The following is a 20,347-nucleotide window of genomic DNA, read 5'->3' on the forward strand; positions in this document are numbered from 1 at the left end:
GTACATATTTATGATTGTTATGTCTTCTTGATGGATCAGTCCTTTTATCATTAAGTAGTGTCCCTCATTGTCTCTTTTTATGGTTTTTAGTTTAAAGTCTATTTTGTCAGATATAAGAATAGCCACTCCAGCTCGTTTTTCTTTTCTGTTTGCATGGTAAATCTTTTTCCATCCTTTCACTCTTAGTCTGTGTGAATCTTTATGGGTGAGGTGGGTCTCTTGTAGGCAGCATATAGTTGGGTCTTGCTTTTTGATCCAGTCAGCCAGTCTGTGTCTTTTAATTGGGGAATTTAAGCCTTTAACATTAAGAGTTGTTATTGAAAGGTGTTGATTTATTCCTGGCATTTTATTGGTTGTTTGGTTGTCTTAGGTGTCTTTTGTTCCTTGCTTTCTGATTTACTGTTTGGTTTCTTTGTTTGTTGGTTCCTTAGGTTGTAGATAGTGTTTTTGTTAGCTTGTTTTCTCTTCATGAATGCCATTTTTATTGTACTATCGGGTTTAGATTTTTCTTAGGTTTTTATGGCAGTGGTAGTTATTTTTCAGGAACCAAACCCAGTACTCCCTTGAGGATTTCTTGTAAGGGTGGTCTTGTGGTAGTGAACTCCCGCAGTTTTTGTTTGTCTGAGAAATATACTATTTGCCCCTCATTTCGGAAGGATAGCCTTGCAGGGTAGAGTATTCTTGGCTGGCAATCTTTGTCTTTTAGTATTTTGAAAATATCATCCCATTCCTTTCTAGCTTTTAGGGTTTGTGATGAAAAGTCTGATGTTAACCTGATTGGGGCTCCCTTATAGGTGATTTGACGCTTCTCTCTTGCAGCTTTTAAGATTCTCTCTTTGTCTCTGAGTTTTGCCAATTTGACTATGACATGTCTTGGAGAAGGCCTTTTTGGGTTGAATACGTTTGGAGATCGTTGAGCTTCCTGGATCTGAAGATCTGTGATTTTTCCTATACCTGGGAAGTTTTCTGCCACTATTTTGTTGAATATGTTTTCAATGGAATCTCCATTTTCCTCCCCTTCTGGAATACCCATGACTCGGATATTTGAGCGCTTGAGGTTGTCTGATATCTCTCTCAGATTTTCTTCCATGTCCTTGATTCTTTTTTCTTTCTTTTTGTCTGCTTGTGTTATTTCAAACAGCCCATCTTCAAGTTCAGAGGTTCTCTCTTCAACTTCGACAAGCCTGCTGGTTAAACTCTCCGTTGTGTTTTTTATTTCGCTGAATAACTTCTTCAGTTCAGCAAGTTCTGCTACATTTTTTTTCAGGACATTGATTTCCTTGTATATTTCCTCTTTCAGATCCTGTATACTTTTCCTCATTTCATCATGATGTCTAGCTGAGTTTTCTTGTATCTCATTCAGTTTCCTTAGAATTATCACTCGAAATTCCTTGTCAGTTATTTCAAGGGCTTCTTGTTCTATAGGATCTAGAGTATGAGATTTATTAACTTTTGGTGGTGTACTTTCTTTATTTTTTGTATTTCTGGTGTCTTTTCTTTGATGTTTATTCATTGTGGCAGGGGGTTTCACAGTCCACCGGTTTGAGACTAATGACTAACTAGGATGTTGCTGTGGTTGCCAATTTGGTATGGCTCCCGCCGTGACTGCTCAGTTGGCCTCTAGTGTCTTGTGTGTGTGGTTGCCTCGGGTCTTGGGCTTCTCCGGGGATCCACCTTTCTGGTCAGCTTGTACTCTGCTGGGCTGGTGGATCACGTACCACAGGGTGTGTGATCTCTGTTGAGCTTTCACTTTCTGTACAGGACTTCTCCCCGTTCCGTGTGCTCTGGCCCAGGCTGTTAGATCGTGCAGTGGCGACCCCACCGGGTGTGTGGGTTCTGTCGAGTCTCCGCCTCCCTGGCCGCACGTCTCCCCCCTCTGTGCACACTGTGCTGGGCTGGGGTGTGTCTTCTGCACCCCTCGTCTATCAGCTGGGCCTTCAAGACCCTGCTCAGCACCACCTCGCCCAGGAAGTCTACCAGGTTTCTGCTAGGCACAGACGACCGGTCTCTCTGGGTGCCTTTGTAGCACTGTGTAGATCTTTCTCGGGTCTTGTTCACCTTTGTATCCCCCCGGTATAAACCTAGTCTAGTGCCCGCCTGCAGCCTGCTCTCCGGCAGGTTCAAGCAGACCTGGGAACTCTCCTGCCACACTATTCCCCACCAGAAATTCGTTAGGCTTTTTTTCCAAAGTGGTGGTCGCAGAGATGGTATCTGCCTCCCAGTAACAGGAAGTTTACCGGGGCGGAGTCCAGGGTGTGGTGGAGTGACAGTCGGCCCGCCCGTACTTCCTAGCCCTCCCAACACTGGTCGGGACGCCCAACACCCCCAGCCCCGCCAGAGAACCGCGGAGGGAGTGGGAGAGGAGGTCGGCCCGCAGGGTCCGGAAAGCCCCGCGCCAGGCCAAGCAAATGGGCTCAGTGATGGCCGAGCAGGGCGGAGCTGCCCGCACCTGGGAAAATGGAGGCAGCACCGGGGCAGTGAGTGGCCTGGTGGTGCAGGCGGGGAGCCGCGTGGGCATCCACCCCCCGAACAGAGCTGTGCCAGGGATCACTCACAGTGCTGTGCCAGGTCGGGCGCTCGCTCTGTTTCTGGTTTGTTGCCTTCCGTGTTCTCGGCGCTGCCGCCTCGGGCTGTTCAGTCGCGGCGCCGCTCGGGCGCTCCCAGGAATCTTCTTTAATGCCGGCCTGAAACCTCGAATCCTGAATAGGGCAGCTGGCCGCCTTCAGTGCGGCCCCAGCCTCCGGGATCCTGGCTGCATCCACAGCAGCCCTGGCGCCGTGTTCCCTGTTTCAAGACTCGCTTTTGCAGCTAAGAATCAGTTCTTTTCCTGCTCCACACTTCAAAGCTGTTGCCTGTAAATGAGGCAGCCTCTCCTGCCGGGGGCAAAGTGGCGTTGAGCCCCCACGACCGGCCAGCAGCAGCAGTCCTCCCTTAAGAGATGGCCAGAGGAAGGTCCACAAGTTTCCCGGCTGCCTGAGGCCCAGTGGCCACCTTTTCCACCTCAGCTACTCCGCGCCGGCCACCGCAGCCGCCACCATCTTGAAACTCCCCAATATTTTAATTTTTTAATTGAATTTTATCATCCCACATGATTAACTTTATTTTCCATCATGATTCTCCTAATCTAAGCATTTCTGTTTTCACACCCATTTCCTTTTTGTTGTCTCCCTATTCTCCTTGAAACTTTTTGCTTCAGTTTGTAGACATCTTCTTGCAATCTTGAGGACAGCAAACTTTATTTTTTCTTCTGGTTCCCATGGAAAATAATTCTCAGAGCTCTTTTTATTTTTTATGGTCCCTGATAACATTTCCTCTTCCCTTTTTTTCTGCAATATTCTTTCACAAACTTTCATTTTTCTCTTATCTCTAGAATAAATTAAAATATCTTCAGAACCAGAGTTTGCCAACTGACAGGTCATTTACAATATCCTCAGTTACATTCTGTATCCTCCCAGGTGTAGCTGAAGTCGTTTTTCTGACCTACAGATGTAACGGATAGTATTCATAACTCCTTGGCTGTATGACTTTATCTACCTGGTTTTCATAATGAAATTTCGTTTGACTGAGATTTTTGTCTCTCTCTAAACTCTTGAGTGTAAGTGCATTTGCCATAATCTAATTGTTTATTTCTCTTTGTTCCATGTAGATCCAAATAAAGAACTCTCTTGGCCTCTTTTGTTGTCTCCAAAACCACCACAAAACGTAGCTGAAAATGTGATAATAGCTAACATTCACTAAATGATTACTATATGCCAAGTATTGTCTAATCAGTCTAATTTTATGATTCGGTACTGTTATGCTTTCCCTTGTATAGCTGAGAAGTCTGAGGTACAGATGTTGACAAATTTTCCCAGTGTTACTTAAGTAATCAGTGTGAATGGGAGCTCTAACCCAGACATTTTGCTTTCAGAGACCACACTCTTGTTAATCAACATGCTTTGTGGTTCCAGGAGACCTTATACTACAGGCTTAAAACAATAAAGGGTTATTACATCAAAGTAAAAATATTTTAAAACTCTCTAGTGTTTAGGGTTTCTTACTTTTTTATTTTTTTAAATTTTTTACCATTTTGCTCTAATTTCCTCAATATTAACTTCCTTCAATTAACTTTTTACCCTCTACTGTCCTCTGAGTCTATTTTTGCTTCACTAAATAAAGTTTCATCAATTCTGGGCCTCTTATTGATAAGAGAAATAATTGGTAAAGCTTTGAATTTCAATTTCCCATCCCTTTTGGAAGGGAGAAATGGCTACCACCTGTGTTTCAAATAATATTTAAAACATGTCTCATCTCTTCATGTTTTTAAAATCCTGGGTATTTGAGAGGCCTGATTCAGAAACTGCTGATTGTAATTGTCTTCTGCTATAAGAGTTCTACGTAATTTTAACTCTCTCATGATTTTTCTGACCTTTATCCTTTCTTGAATAGTGCATCTAGAATGATTATGACTCTCACATTGTATTTACATCTTATAAAAGTTTCAGTATTTTAATTCTCTTCCTTTCCATAACATCCTATTATCCAATTCCTTCCTCCTTATGAAATTTGTTGTGCTTCCTAAGAGATCATTTTTTAATTCTACTAAGCACACATGCGTGCGCGCGCACACACACACACACACACACACACACACACACACACACACAAACACACACACAACCTTCCATAAAATGTTCTTCTGGTATCTCTAAAAATATTTCTCAGAAGTCTCTTCTTTTACAGTTGCAAGATGAGTTGCTTTATCTGTTGTGCCTCTGTGTATTTTTAATTCATAATTTTTATTTTTAAGAGCAGTTTTAGGTTCAAAGCAAAATTGAGTGGAAGGTACAGATATTTCTGATACACACCCTGCCTCCCCTTACCCCACCACAGCCTTCTCCATTATCAGTTTTTCTACCAGAATGGTACACTTGCTACCATCAAACAAACCCACATTGACTGACACATGTTTTACATTAGGGTTCACTATTTGAGTGGTGTATTGTACAGATTTGGATAAATGTATAATAACACGAATCCACCATTGTAGTAATATTCAGAACAATTTCACTATCCTAACATTCCTTTGTGATCTGCCTACACATCCCGCCCCCACCCCTCCAACCCATGGAAACCACTGATCTTTTTACTGTCTCCATAGTTATGCCCTTTCCAGAATGTCATACAGTATGTAGCCTTTGCAAACAGTAATATGCATTTAAATTTCCTTCGTGTCTGTTTGTGGCCTGATAGCTCAATTCTTTTCAGCACTGAATAATATTCCATTGTTTAGATGTAACACTCTGCTTATTTACCTGTTTACCTACTGAAGGACATGTTCATTGTTTCCAAGCTTTGGCAGCTATGAAGAAAGCTGCTATACACATCTGTGTGCAGCAGCAACGTATTTCGCTTGTTGGTTGGTTTGTTTATACCACACCTTATTTATCTTTTGCAATCTTTTCCACCATTTTTACAAGAAATGTCTTTAATACTAAATCCAGTGACTAGCTATTGACTTACCAATGTTAGGCGTGCAGGGGCAGGACAGCATTTATATTTTTATAATTCAATTCTTTAACTTTTATGTGAAATGTTTTAAAATTCTGACTGATAGGTGGAATATTAATAAGTGTATTTTAGTATTCTGAAGTATTTATTCTCACTCTGTCGCTAGTTCTTATTATTTTTTCAGTGAAAAATCAGGAGAGTTGACTCCTCCCAGAGACTGATAAAAAACAGATTCTATTTTACTGATTTCTTTGTTGAGCAATGGATTTGTGAATTCTGCTAGAGGAAGTATATGTGAATATTCTATCAGAAATATCAAAACATTATTTCTATTATAGCTTTCACCTTCTCCACTACCACACAATTGTATCTCTCTGTGGTCTGGCCTCCAAGCCCAAAGGTTTTAATAAAGTTAGCATTAAGTTATTTCTGTATTATAATTCACTGTTCAATATAGCATTGCCTTATTTTCTTTGGCCCAGATGTGTTTTCTTTATTGTTTTTAATGCTGGTAACCCTATATACACCCTCTTAATAGAGCACAAAATTAACTAAGTTTACAACTCATTCTGGAAGGTGACAATTAGGATTTTATTAGTTATTAATTTAAATTTCTATGTCCTATATTCCATTCAAGTTAGCAAAGTAGAACAAAATCTATGAGATTATTTTTCATTCACACTTATCCATCTTCTTTATCTAGATGCTAAATCAATAAGCTTCTGTAAATTAATAATTGTGTGCTTCCTTCAAAAACAATGTTTGACACCACAGTTTTCTCATGACATTTTTCATCTTTGTATTTCTTAGAGTATATATTAAGGGATTGAACATAGGAGCAATGATTGTGTAAAAAAGTGCAAATACTTTATCCTCAGGGAAAGTGGTAGGAGGTCTAAGGTAGGCAAATACAGAAGGCCCAAAAAATAAGACAACTACAGTGACATGAGACCCGCAGGTAGAGAGGGCTTTGCGTCTTCCCTCAGCTGATTGATTTCTTAAAGTGAATAATATAATGACATAAGAAAGAAATAAGACAACAAAGGTAACTAGGGCAACCATACCTGAACTGGCAACCACAAGGACACCAGTTATGTAGGTGTCAGTGCAAGCAATTTTTAGCAAAGGGAAGATATCACAAAAATAGTGATCAATCTTGTAAGGACCGCAAAAGGACAACTGGAGTGTCATAGATAATTGAAAAAAGGAATGGACAGTTCCACCAGCCCAAGCAGCCAGTACTAAGAGATTGCATTTTGTCCCGCTCATGATAATCATGTACTGGAGAGGTTTGCAGATGGCAACGTAGCGATCAAAGGCCATGACAGTAAGAATGAAGACCTCAGTAATTCCGAAGAAGTGCATGGCAAAAACCTGGAACATGCAATTACCATAGGAAATGGTTTTTGTTCCCTCTAGCAGGTCGCCGATTAATTTGGGAGTAACAGTAGAGGTATAGCAGATGTCCATAGAGGACAAGTGGCTGAGGAAATAGTACATCGGTTGGTAAAAGAGAGGGCTGCACAGAATGGAGACAAGGATGAGAATGTTTCCTACCAGCAGGGAAACATAACAGAATAAGAAGAGCACAAAGCAAAATATTTGCGTGTTCCAATCATCAGAAAGTCCCAAAAGAATGAATTCTGAGTTGTTCTCTGGCTTTCCATACATTTGAGTTTGGTGTATTTTATGCACAAATAAGTTAGTTATCTGAAAGAAAGAAAACAAATTTGAATAAAAAATTAACAATGGTACAATTCCAGTAATATGAAATTACCAAAAATAGACATGCATAGAATATTAATATCAGTTATTATTAATTTATGGAATTAAGCTCTATTTTCTTTTTTGTTATATTTCATTTTACGAATCTCTGGAATAATATTATAATGGGAATAAAGGGAATGATCATGTTTTCTACTCAATATTACCTATAACTATTAGAAAATATTTAAATGTTATTTGAAAATTAAAAATCAGTTTATTGCTATTAAATATATTGTTTACATAATAATAAAGGCTTAATTAATCTTAAACCAAAAAATATATTAAAGCTTTTTTGCATACATTTTTAAAGCATGTGCCTTGTATATGCAGTCAAATTTCATTCTTCTAATATGATCTGGCCAAATTCCCCAAATTATCTGAAAGTAAATCATCAGGAAATGCAAATATGTTTAAACATCATGGCTTGACTGCAGAACTGTAATTTGTGTAGAGGATACTCTTGTCTGCCACATGAACAAACACTGTCAATGGGTTACATTAAACCAATGTAATTGCTGTTATATTAAACAAAACTATGCTATCTATCCTAAGTGAATCATTGCATGATATATGCATGTATTGAAACAACATATTTTGCCCACAGATATGTACAAGTAAAGGTTAAAATATTTTGTATAAAAAACTTAGAAAAAGCAAATAATGTTTGAAAAATACACAGCAAAAGGAAGAATGTCATTTAGTGACTGAGATTGCTTAAAATAATCAGCAAATTCATTCACTTATAAACTCATTCATTAATTTACATTTCACATGTAAGGACACTTTTCTTTAAAACAAAGAATATACTGTCATTCAAGTTTGAGATGACAATCAGTAAAGGAAAGATGTAATTGTTAAATTCCCCAGATATGTTTGAATTGTGCACATATATATCATGGCTTTACCTAGAAGTACGATATATTTTAAATACAATGAAGACAAAAAATGTCAATAAAAGGCGGTGTACAGAAGGTAGCTTTGTGGAAAGTTAGCACTCAGTGGTATTTGTTTCATGAATAAATAAATGGAAAATTCATGAGTGTACATCTTTTGTATCATGAGAACATTATGTAATAAGTGGAAAGAGTGTGTAGGATGGCTAGAATGCACTTCAGGAGCTATTTTACCCACTGATGAGAAATTATCTGACCCCAGTGGGGATGCAAAAGCTCTGGCACATATTTTACCGTATTCTGGATCTGATGCTATAGTCATATCCAGGCCTCTAGTTGTCTATTATGAAAACATATAATGCTTTTGTAGCAAGGTTATTTAGAAAATGTCAAATCTAATGATTCACAAAATCAGTATCTATGTTATTTACTGTCGTTGAGATAATTTGAGGTGGCAAATAGGTACCAGGTACAGCCCTTAAAGACTGTTCTATACGGTTGGGACACCAATTTTATTTTAAATTAATATCAAAACTCTAACTTTATCAAAGAGAGTTTTCAGTTTGTTCCTACTTTGTCATCAGTATCACTGTAAGTTTCCTAGTTTTGTAACAAAACAAAATTTTTTTAAAAAGTGCTCAGAAGTTACCAGTAACTAAAAGTATTGAAAAATTTGGGTGAGGGCTATTCATTCCTCTCTCTTCTGCTTATTATACTTGATACTGATTCTTTCTTTTTGAGGTGGAATAATGTTAGTTTTTCAAATACTTTACTTATCTAAACAAGTTGATTTAAAGAGATTTGTTAATAAGTGGACTGAATAATTTAAAAATGGAAGTTATTTGGTTGATTAAAATTTCTGATTTTTAAGTAAAAGAGACTTAGATCAAGAGATTGAAGTAATTTCTCTGGATCTGAAGTAGTATTCTGTGGATGTGAGGAGACAGAAATGCTGATTCTCAGTTAGGACAGGGCTGCATCCCATGCTTGAGACCAGAGCCAGATGGAGGGGAGGGTCTCACAGAGGACAGCAGGGAAAAGAACTATTTTGAAACCAAATTTCTGTAAAGGAGTATATTCAGGTGGACTGGTTATAAGAACTCCATTTGTCTTCCTGAGTATTTATATAGAAAGACATTGTTCATTTAATATAAACATGTGTTCTAGAATAATCTGATTCTAAATCATTTTGAAATAATTTTCCTTTTTTTTACCAAAAGGTAAATTTCTTAAGATACTGTCTCGTTTTCTAGATCACTATTGGCCTTTAATCTGCAATGCCTCTAAATATATCACCCTGTATCTAAGGGAACATGATTAGTGGTCACTGCTGATAGCAAAGGGAAAAGTAAAAAGTCAGGTGAGGATAATTTTAGTCATTAAAACAATATTATCTTGCCCATAGCGATAGTAAGAAGTCTCTTATGAAAAAATTGAACCCATAAATGAAAAAATAAAAATAAAATGACCAGTTGTGATCTGTGAGCTAATTTTTTAAACTCTTTAAGCCGCATTTTCCTCAGCTATACAATTAAGATATAATAGCATAATTCAGAAGTACAATGAGGAATACAGGAGATATTATAAAACACCTCAGTGTCGTAAATGGTTCATAATGCACAGTTAATCTGCTCTTTCAGTGAATAGTTTAATGAATAAATAAAAATGTATCACTACATGAATTTAATGAGTAAAGGGCTAGTCAGTGAGCTCACTTGGTTAGAGTGTGGTGCTGATAACATCCGGGTCATGGGTTTGGATCCCTGTACCGGCCAGCTGAAAACAGAACAAAGAAACAAACAAAAACACATGAATTTAAGTATGATCTAGTAAGCTTCAATTTAGACAATCTGTTACTGCAAAACAATTAAATTAGTTCGATGACAAATTGGTTATCTTAGGGCATTTCTTAACACTAATCAATACCCTTATATTTTTGTGCTATAATAATATAGTCAAATGATTACTCTATTTCTTTTGTAGTATCGAATAAAAAATTTGCATGGCCTTTGGGGCATAATATCAACATTATAAGAATAGATGTTTTACTAATTAAAGTACAGTTTCAACCATATGTCCAAATCTTTTCTTAGTGTATCAAATGTAGCATAAACTTACCGTGGTTAACACAGATAAAACTAGTTCATTTTAAATTGGCCAGTTTTATGAGAGAAAGGAAATTCTTACTTATATCAGATATTCAACTATTAACTGGGATCCTGAGTAGGAATATGGAAGAATACATACAAGAATAGGAAACAATGAACTTTACTGCCAACTTGGATGCCTTTAATGCTATAATTCTTAACTGAAATTCTCATTGCAAATTATGCACAATTAAAACTAACGCGCTAAAGTATTTTTACAGAAATCAAATTACTATATGCTGAGAGAGAATCACAGACTTTAGAATGAAACTATATAGAATAAATGTAAATAGCATGTAATCAGCCTAGCACGTGGCTGGTGGTATTCTCTATAAACCAAGGGAGGAAGATAATTCACTGACCATCAAGCCTGAATGGCTGTCAGGTTAGTTTTAGGCTACATAAGGGAGAATTCTGCCCTCAGATACTCACTCTGTCAATTTGTCTCCAATATCAAAATTGGAGTAAAACGTAGAAAATTTCAAATCAGTATTTCAAACACACCCAGATTAATTCTCTGAAAATATTTGGGAAACCTCAACATGTTACAAAACTTGCACGGGTTTGCAAGGAAAGTGGAAATCAAATATTTACTAAATCCATCAGTGTTGCAAAGAGAAGTGTATCTTCATCCTTCAAGAAAGCAGGCTGGGGATTTTGAATGTCAATTTAGCATCTTAACACTAGCTCAGACTAAGAAAAAAAAAAAAAGAAAATCTAAAAAAGTATTTTGAAATTCCTACAAAAGGTAACGCACATTTTAAGTCATAGAAATCATCTATTTTATGCCTGTGCCTGAAGGAAATTAGTGTGTGAAGAGCACAATATAAACTTAAATGTCAAGGCTAGAATTAATAGGTCTTTGAAAGCTCTAAGAAGTTATCCCCAAGGACATTACTAAACATGTCATGGCCAAATGCTACTAAGCCACTGTCCACGGTAATGTTACTGGTGCCTCTGGGTATTTCCTTTCCACCTTTGAGTTAGCCTTGGTTAGGGACTATTTCTCAGGAGGTCCCAAAACGCTATTGTTAGAGCAGTTCAGGAAACTGCTTGCTCTGTGCCCTTCCAGCTTTCTCAAGAACAGGAGGGAAAATGATGTAGTCTGCAGGAACATTAGTTTAGCCTTCAGAAAAATCTGAAATGAAGAACTGCAAGAGAACCAAAGAGGCATTTACAGTTCAGATGTGGACTATGATCAAAACCCTAGATGTGTAGAGTAGATAGAACAATAAAATCAATGACCTGCAGGATCACAACTGATGTCAGATTTCCTGTTGCCAGAGACTACATGGGGAAATGGGAGACAAGGACAAATAGAGATTCAAGAATAAACATTTTTCACCATTCACTGGGCAGGGAGCAAAAGAATGCATCGTTAAGTAAAAAAGATGGAAAAACCAAAGGGAAGCTGCACCCAGAGCACAGCAAAGCTTTCTTCCCATTTACCATTTTGGTATTTCTCCTGCATCACTGAATATTCAGGTGTTTAGGTTCAGCCTCATCTGCAAACACCGAAGTTCATTTAGCTTCTTCCTCTCTATCATAAACAAAATCCATATATTTAAAGTTCTTTTCATACATTTAAAACTTCAGGAAATCAAATTATTTTGTATCTAATCCAGTTCAGATCAAACTACTTTTCAAAACAGTAATAATAACAGGAATCATTGAGAGATAATTATGTAGTTTCAGTTTACTACATTATTTAGTACTTATAAAAGTATACATTTTGACATAGGTATATAGAAACACAGAAGCTTCTAGAGGTTAAATAACTATCTCAAACATCTAGTAAGCATCAGAAACAAGAAGATGGGTATTTCTAAGTTTAGAGTTTTCACATAGGCTTTGAAATTTTAGTAATCCTGAAAAAATAATGATTCTAGTACTAAAATATAAAGAATATTAAAACACAGCATTTTACTGCTTGTCCACTTTAACATTATGCCCATGTTGACGAAACATTATACAAACGAGCCTGTGTCAATGCACAGAGGAGATAGCTGCTCATATCTCTAACCTCCTTCCACAAACATGCGTAGTAGGATACTTTTTAGAGATATATAGTATGTTAAGTGTTGCATTTACATCCTCATTTTTTTTTAAAAAATGTTTATTTAGTTGACAAATAAAAGTTATAATTATTTATTTGTAAAACCTGATATTCTGAAATATGTATATGTTGTGGAATGGCAAAATCAACCAAATTAACACACACATTACCTCACATACTTACCATTTTTGTGTGTTTGAATTTATTCCTGGCCATATAACTTTTTTTGCTGCAAAAGTTTCAATTTGAAGAAATGCAAGTAATCACTTTATTATGGATCATTTAAAATTTATTTGTCTGATCCAAAGTCACACATCTCTTCTCCTGTATTTTATTCTAAGTATTTTTATACTTTTACATTTTATATATAGGTCTAAGATACATTTTGAATTAAATTTGTACAAGGTATGATGTATAGATGGAAGTTTTTGTGTGTGTTCACTACAAAAGAATGTTCAATTCATCTACCACCATATGTTGAAAAGGCTTTTATGATGGTACTTCAAAAAGTTCACAGAAAAAATAGAATTGAAAGATAGTAGGAACCTTTCCACGAACTTTTGAAGTACCTTCGTATTCCACTGAATTGCCTACTGGTCTCTGTTGAAAACTAGTGGATCATATATGTTCAGGTTACTTCTAGACTCTCTAATACGGTACACTGATCAGTTTGTACATCTTTGTGAAAATACCAAATGGTTCTGAGCATAGATGCTTAATAATATACTTTGAAATAAGGCAGTGTAAGTTCCCCATCTTACTTTCTTTTAAAAGTTGTAGGTGCTAATCTAAGTCCTTTGCACTATCATATAAATGATAGAATAAGCTTGAAAAATTATTTTTTAAAAAAGGCACATTAAGGCTTTTTTTTGGATTGCTTGAATGTAGACATTAATTTGGGAAAAATTTACATTGAGTTGTCTGGTCTGTAAACAAAGTATTTCTATTTTTTAAGATCTTCGTACTGTCTCAGTAAAAATTTTTACTTTTCAGTGTAAAAGTCTTCACCTTATTTTGTCACATTGATCCTTAAGTATTTTATATTTGTCATGCTCTTATAATTAATATTTTTAAAATAGAATTTCTGTTTTATTTACTAGTATGAACTATATAATTGATTTTTGTATATTGTCATATATACCACATCCATGTTAATTCTCATTAAAAAAATTACTTTATTGAATAGAAAGTGGTAAAATGGTCTGTATTCATAGAGAAATGATTTTCTACGTAGAAAGTTCTAAGGAATGTGTAGGAAAGTTGGTATAATTTATAAGTATCAGAGAAATGCAGAGCCAATAGAATGAGTTAAATGTATTCTCTTCTGTTGTACTTTTGGCATGAGCTTTGGCAGGTTGATGTATCCAAACTATCAGTATCTTAGTACAGAATTTTGATTCAATGTCTGTTTTAGCTAAGTATAGCTGCTCTGGCTCTTTATGAATTCTGAATTTTATTCTTTCTGATGCTACTGTAAATTGTTTTCTTAATAGACTTTTTGAGTTTTTCATTGAAAGTATAAATATGCAACTGATGTTTTTAATTTTTATTTTTTATTTAATTTTATTTTTTATTATTAGCATATTCATCACTACAAATCATAATTTCTCCCCCGTGCCCTCCACCCAACCTATCACCCCCCAACCGCCCTCCCTCCCTCTCTCCTATCACTAGTAAGTTTGATCTCTCCTGAAAGTTCAACACACTATGGTGGTTCTTTCTTTCTTTCTTTCTTCCTTCTTTCTTTTTCTTTCTGTCCTTCTTTCTTAGCACCCAGTTATGAGTGAGAACATGTGGTTTTTCTCTTTCTGTGTCTGGCTTATTTCAGTTAACATAATTTTCTCTAGGCCCATCCACATATGCAACTGATTTTTGCATGTTAAATTTCTATTCTGCAAATGTGCTGAATTTTTAAATTATTTTAAGAGGTATGTCTATCTTTGGGTGTTTGTAATCTTCAGAATTTTCTATATATAAGATTATGTCACATGAAAGGAGAACTAATTTTATTTTTTCCTTCCTAATTAAATATTTTTTTCTTCTCTAAGTGTTCTGGTGAGAGTTTTTAACACTGTCTTAAATGGATGTGGTGAAAGTGAGCATCCTGTCCTTGTTGATTGCTGACTTCTGGGGAAATCTTGCACTTTTTCACCACTGAGTGCAATGCTAGCTATAAGTTTTTCATATATGACCATTATTATGTTGAGAAAATGTTCTATTTTTAGTTTTTTAGTATTGTAATCATGAAACGGTGCTGACTTTTGTCAAATCCATTTCCTGCATCAATTGAGAGGACTGTATTTTTTCTCTTTATACTGTTAATGTGATGTATTGTATTACATAGAATATTTTTGTATGTTGTACTGTACTTGCACTACAGAAATAAATTCCACTTGGCCTGGTGTTTCAATAACTTTTAATATGCTGTTGAATTAAGTTCCTAGTATTCTGTTGAGAAATTTTGGATTTATATTTGTAACAAAATTCACACAAGTTTTGAAAACCACTGAATACTCATCTAATGAATGAAAAAATAATACACATCACATTTACTTAAAAAACTTTGAGTGGGTATTCAAAGAAATTGAATAGCTATTTATTGCATGAAAATGAAGCTCATAATATGATATTAAATTTTATAAAAGGGTAAGCAATATAACCGTGATACTTACTGTATAAGTTCTGTGCACAGATGTACTGTACACTGGTACATATATAACCCTATTGGAGTGGGAAAACAGAAATGAAACACAGATTAAGAGTAGTTACCTCTGAATTATTGCCTTGCTGATTTTGTCATTTGTACGTTTTTGTATTTTACAGGGATTTAAAGCCAAAATGTACTAAGTCTGGTTACACACATTTATTTATTTATTTGTTTGTTTGTTTGTTTATTATTTATTTCCAGCATCTAATCTTTTTTTTTAGCTTTATTTTATTTTGTCAATATACAATGTGGTTGATTATTGTGGTTCATTGATGAAACCTCCCTTCCTCCTCCCTCTCCCTCCTCCCTCCCAACAATGTCCTTTCTGCTGGCTTGTCATATCAACTTCAAGGAATTGTAATTGTTGTGTCTTCTTCCCTCCCCCTCCCCTAGTTTATTTGTGTATTTATTTATTTATTTTTTAGCTCCCTCCAATAAGTGAGAACATGTGATATTTCTCTTTCTGTGCCTGAGTTGTTTCACTTAATATAATTCTCTCTGGCTACACATATTTAAAAGAAGATTATGGAATTTAAGTTTATGATGAAATTATACCCCAATGTTTAGAAGACATTACATGCAACCAAAATATCACATGAGGCATCGTTTCTTCTAATTACTCAATTTGTGGCCTCCTCGGAAATACTTCAATTATATTCTCTAGGGTTAACATCCCTAACGACTTGGCGGCATATATGTGTGACACCGTTTTGTCCCAGGATTTAGCTTTTTGGTTTCCTTTTCTCTCTGTTACGTCTCAGTTTATTTTGAAAAGATTAGGGGAAAAAGTCATTTCCCTGGAACATTCTTTAAAATATACTGTAGACTCCTGCTACTTTTGTTTAGGTTTGCTATTATAAAACAAAACAAAACAAAAAGAGTTGAATTCTCAGCCACAACTTTCCTGGAGTCTATTAATCTTAACAAAGAAGATTTAGTAAATGAATAAGTCAAATTCTTCTGCACTTAGGTGAGTAGATTTAATTCTTACTTTATTTCACTTTAGAAGGAAAATAACATTTTCCAATAATCTTTGCAGGAGACAAACCCCTGTGTAAATCTAACTGCCATGATAGCCACTTAGTTCTGGTAACTAGAAATATTTGATTCCTTATCTTTCACCATATTTATGGGTATTAAGGGCCTATATTAAGAGGAAATATTTTCATTTTTCCATCACAATACTTTCCTCCTTCATTTTATGTGCACAAATTTTAGTTTTAATAAGTAACAAGAATTATATGTTGTATTATTTGCAATTCCCTGCATTATTCCTCAGATTAATTCTCAGAAAAAAAACAGTTTCGAGGACAAGGTTTGTATTTTATAATTTTATATTTTCTATAATGCCTGTCACAGTGCTGAGCACATAGCAAGTACAGGAGAAAGTCAGGATGGTGTCATTAGATAGGAGGGAAAGAGTATGCACAGCACCCTGAGCTCTCAGTTAACTGAACATAGGTGACACTCTCTGGGGCTAAATGGGAAATTACGAATTTTGGCCTCAAATCTGTATGTACAAATTCAGAGTGCAAGAGATGGGTTGAAAAGCCACACATGCGGAAAAGATATGTGGGTAGGAGTGAGCTGAATATATACCAGAAAATGTATTTGTCTTTGATGGCGATGATTTCCTCTTCAACACTGGGCTGCTCAGATTTGTTAGAGAAGCCCTAGGGAAAGAATACAGACTTTGGAAAAACTTGGAAAAGTGAAATAGCATGTTCTGTTACAGAGTTTTCACATAATTAATTTTGTATTAAATTAAAAAATACAATCTGGAAACTAATAAATGTAGTATTTAAAATCATATGTATCAAATCAGAGGAATCTAAAGGAGCAATTGAAGAAGAAATTCTGCAGGGATATGCGAATAAATACCATTTATCTATCCATCTATCTAACTGTGTATGTATGTATGTATGTATGTATGTATGTATGTATGTATGTATCTATCTATCTATCTATCTATCTATCTATCTATCTAAACTGTGTATCTACCTATCTATCTATCTGTAGGAAACCTAACTGCTGTATATCATCTTGGGGGATAAGATCATAACAACTCAGTGAAAACTATAGAGTGTTTAATTTCAGCTCATAGTAAGATATAGGATTTGAAAAGAATTCTATGTGGAATGGGCTTTTGTTTATGCTTTGTGCCTTTTCTTTTTCTATTTTATGGGCACTCGGATGTTCCAAAGCTTTCCCTGAGCCTCAGGTTGGCTCCTTCATAGGTGCCGAGTGTAACTGGGGTGGGTTGACTTGTTTTTAATAATAACTGTAACAAAAAGCAGTGAGAGTATTTTAAGTGATATGGTGATATCTGAATGTTGATTTCTGGATTTATAACTGAACTAGAAGACTAAACTAAGTTTAGTTATTTCTCTGAAGGTATTAATTCTGTTCTTTATAATTCAGATAAAGCAATGACACTCTTTAAAAGTTCCTATGTGTCATAAATTCTTTTTAAAAAAAATCTCTCATTAGCATTAAAAAAAGCAGTCATGATGTGGTTCTGAGAATAACTAGATTAAAATGGCAGAAAAGGGAAATTGAGGTATGTTGGAGGAACATAGGATGTTTAAAAATAAAATCCAATGCATCCTTTTCCCCTGCCACTAACCAATTTAGCATGCTTAGGTCCCCTGGGGTTTCAGTATAGCTACTTGTTATGTAGGTCTCAAGATGTGTCTCAGTGCATTGTGAATTTATAGTGTGGTCCTAATTTAGCAGGAAAGTCTAACTTCTTTAGTACTATTATGAGCTTTATCCCGATATGTGCAGATTAGATTATTAGAGTTTATTCATTCACATACTCATACATTCATTTATGCAGTAAATGTTATTGGATATCTACTGTCCTAGTGTTCCATATTTGTCTTTGCAAATTTTACTTTATTGTGAAGCAGTGATAAAATTGTAAGTAGTAAAAAATAAATAAAATATGTATTCTGTTACAGATGTTGCATAAAATTGATATTTTTCAGGGTTCATAGTTATTCATAATGATATAATTAATAGTATGATCACATATATGAGGAATGAGCCAAGTGGATATAAAATTGTTGAAAGAGATAAAGAAACTAAGAAATCAGGGCATTAGAAGTGTTATTTATGTGTCTATTGAAACCAATTCAATGAAAAAAAAATCTCTAACCAAATAAAAACCAGTGTACTTCTTCTGGAAGCACGTCTCATCTTTGTAGGTTTTGAGCTAGACTAAGTTGACCATCTGATGATGATGTGGTAGAAAGGTCTCCAGCATAATAAAAATGTTCTGGATATACTACTATTAAGTTTGTTTCTATCAGAAATTACCCTTAATACCTGATATTATAATACATCAAGAAGAAGTAACAGACTATTCTAAAGTTCAATAATTAGGCAAATGTGTCTTATCAAGTGCATTATTATTTTACAGGAAAGTTATACAATATGTGGAGAGAAATGTGTGACTGAGTATAAGAAGATTGCTGGAAAGAGAAATGCAGAAATAGCTACAGAAACAACAAAAAATGTAACTGGACCATTTTACTTAGTGATTAATTTTCTTTTTGAGTTCTAAGTTCAAACAGTTGAACGGGTAAGGCAGGGAAGAAAGTATTTCCTCCAAGACAAGCATTTTCATTAAACTCAGGTTCATGCAAAAAGTTATACCGGTCCTTCTCATGAAGACAGTTTCCACTGATGATCTGAGTCTGATGTTTTGAAATACACTAGGACCGACCGCGTTTTTGTTCTTCCCTTTTCAACTCCCTTCTTTTATTATTGCATTACCACACATAACCATATTCACTTTATAATAGTGACAGTAGTAAATTCTAGCTCTTGAAATACTGTAATGGTTCAAATTAACACCACCCTCTTTACAGATAGTCACTAAGCCTCTTCACATTTCCTTATTTTAATCTGCCTTCTGCAATTTTTTCTTCTCACTTCTCTGGATCAACTTTTCTATTTTGTCCATAGGACTCAAGAAAATCAGACTTCAAGATTCACCTTCATCCTCCTGGGCTTCTCAGAATATCCAAACCTCCAGGTGCCCCTCTTCCTGGTGTTCCTGGCCATCTACACAGTCACTGTGCTGGGGAACTTGGGCATGATTGCAATCATCAAGATCAATCCCAAACTCCACACCCCCATGTACTTTTTCCTTAGCCACTTGTCCTTTGTTGATTTCTGTTACTCTACAGTAGTTACACCCAAACTGTTGGAGAACTTGGTTGTAGAAGACAGGACCATCTCCTTCACAGGATGCATCATGCAATTCTTCTTTGCATGCATATTTGTGGTGACAGAAACTTTCATGTTGGCGGTGATGGCCTATGACCGATTTGAAGCTGTTTGCAACCCCCTGATCTACACAGTTGTCATGTCTCAGAAGCTTTGTTCCATGTTAGTGGCTGCATCGTACTGTTGGGGGACAGTCTGTTCTCTGACACTTACCTATTTTCTACTGGAATTGTCCTTCAGAGGAAATAATACCATAAATAACTTTGTGTGTGAGCATGCTGCCATTGTTGCTGTGTCCTGCTCTGACCCCTACATTAGCCAGAAGATCATTTTAGTCTCTGCCACATTCAATGAAATAAGCAGCCTGATGATCATTCTTACTTCCTATGTTTTCATTTTTATCACTGTCATGAAGATGCATTCAACTGGGGGGCGCCAGAAAGCCTTCTCCACATGTGCGTCCCATCTAACCGCCATCACTATCTTCCATGGTACAATTCTTTTTCTCTATTGTGTTCCTAACTCCAAAAGTTCATGGCTCATGATCAAGGTGGCTTCTGTCTTTTATACAGTGGTCATCCCCATGTTGAATCCCCTTATCTATAGCCTCAGGAACAAGGATGTGAAGGAAACGGTCAAAAAGTTAATCAATCACAAATTATTTTGTCACATATTGTAAAGTGTATAAGTTTTAGTTTTTCATTTTTAAGAATATTGTTCAGACGAACCTGAGTTTTAGAATTTTTAACAATTCACATTCTTTTTTCTAAAAGCAAAGCAGTGCATGCATTTAATGCAACCCCCAGTTAAGTGATTATTCAACCCCTGTTACCCTTAAATTTTAGTAAACAAGCTATAACATAAAAAATATCATAACAATTAGGTGCCTGATCATTTAAGAAAGTAAGCCCATTTACAATTGTCATGAAAAAAATAAATTTCTAAACTCAGAGGTTTTCACATAAAGATTTCTGAGTTAGTACACATTACCATTTGGTTGCTAACGTAAATCTTCCATTCTTTTTCCAAAATAACTATTTTTGCATTTGTA

At 35.6% G+C, this 20,347-nt stretch overlaps 2 protein-coding genes across 2 annotated transcripts; one reads left to right on the forward strand and one right to left on the reverse strand.

Annotated features, from left to right (window-relative positions):
* Positions 1-6,219: 6,219 nt before the first annotated feature.
* On the reverse strand, positions 6,220-7,161 carry LOC134376468 (olfactory receptor 4P4-like). Its single transcript, XM_063095006.1, has one exon. It carries the CDS (start codon positions 7,159-7,161, stop codon positions 6,220-6,222), a length of 942 nt encoding a protein of 313 aa, XP_062951076.1.
* An 11,869-nt stretch (positions 7,162-19,030) lies between these two features.
* Positions 19,031-19,975, forward strand: LOC134376750 (olfactory receptor 5D13-like; the record flags this gene model as incomplete). Its single annotated transcript, XM_063095233.1, has 1 exon — positions 19,031-19,975. A coding segment is annotated over one exon (945 nt), but the record flags the coding sequence as incomplete, so codon positions are not given.
* Between the last annotated feature and the right edge of the window lie 372 nt (positions 19,976-20,347).

The sequence above is a fragment of the Cynocephalus volans genome, chromosome 4, assembly GCF_027409185.1.
Source record: "Cynocephalus volans isolate mCynVol1 chromosome 4, mCynVol1.pri, whole genome shotgun sequence".
Lineage (NCBI taxonomy): Eukaryota > Metazoa > Chordata > Mammalia > Dermoptera > Cynocephalidae > Cynocephalus > Cynocephalus volans.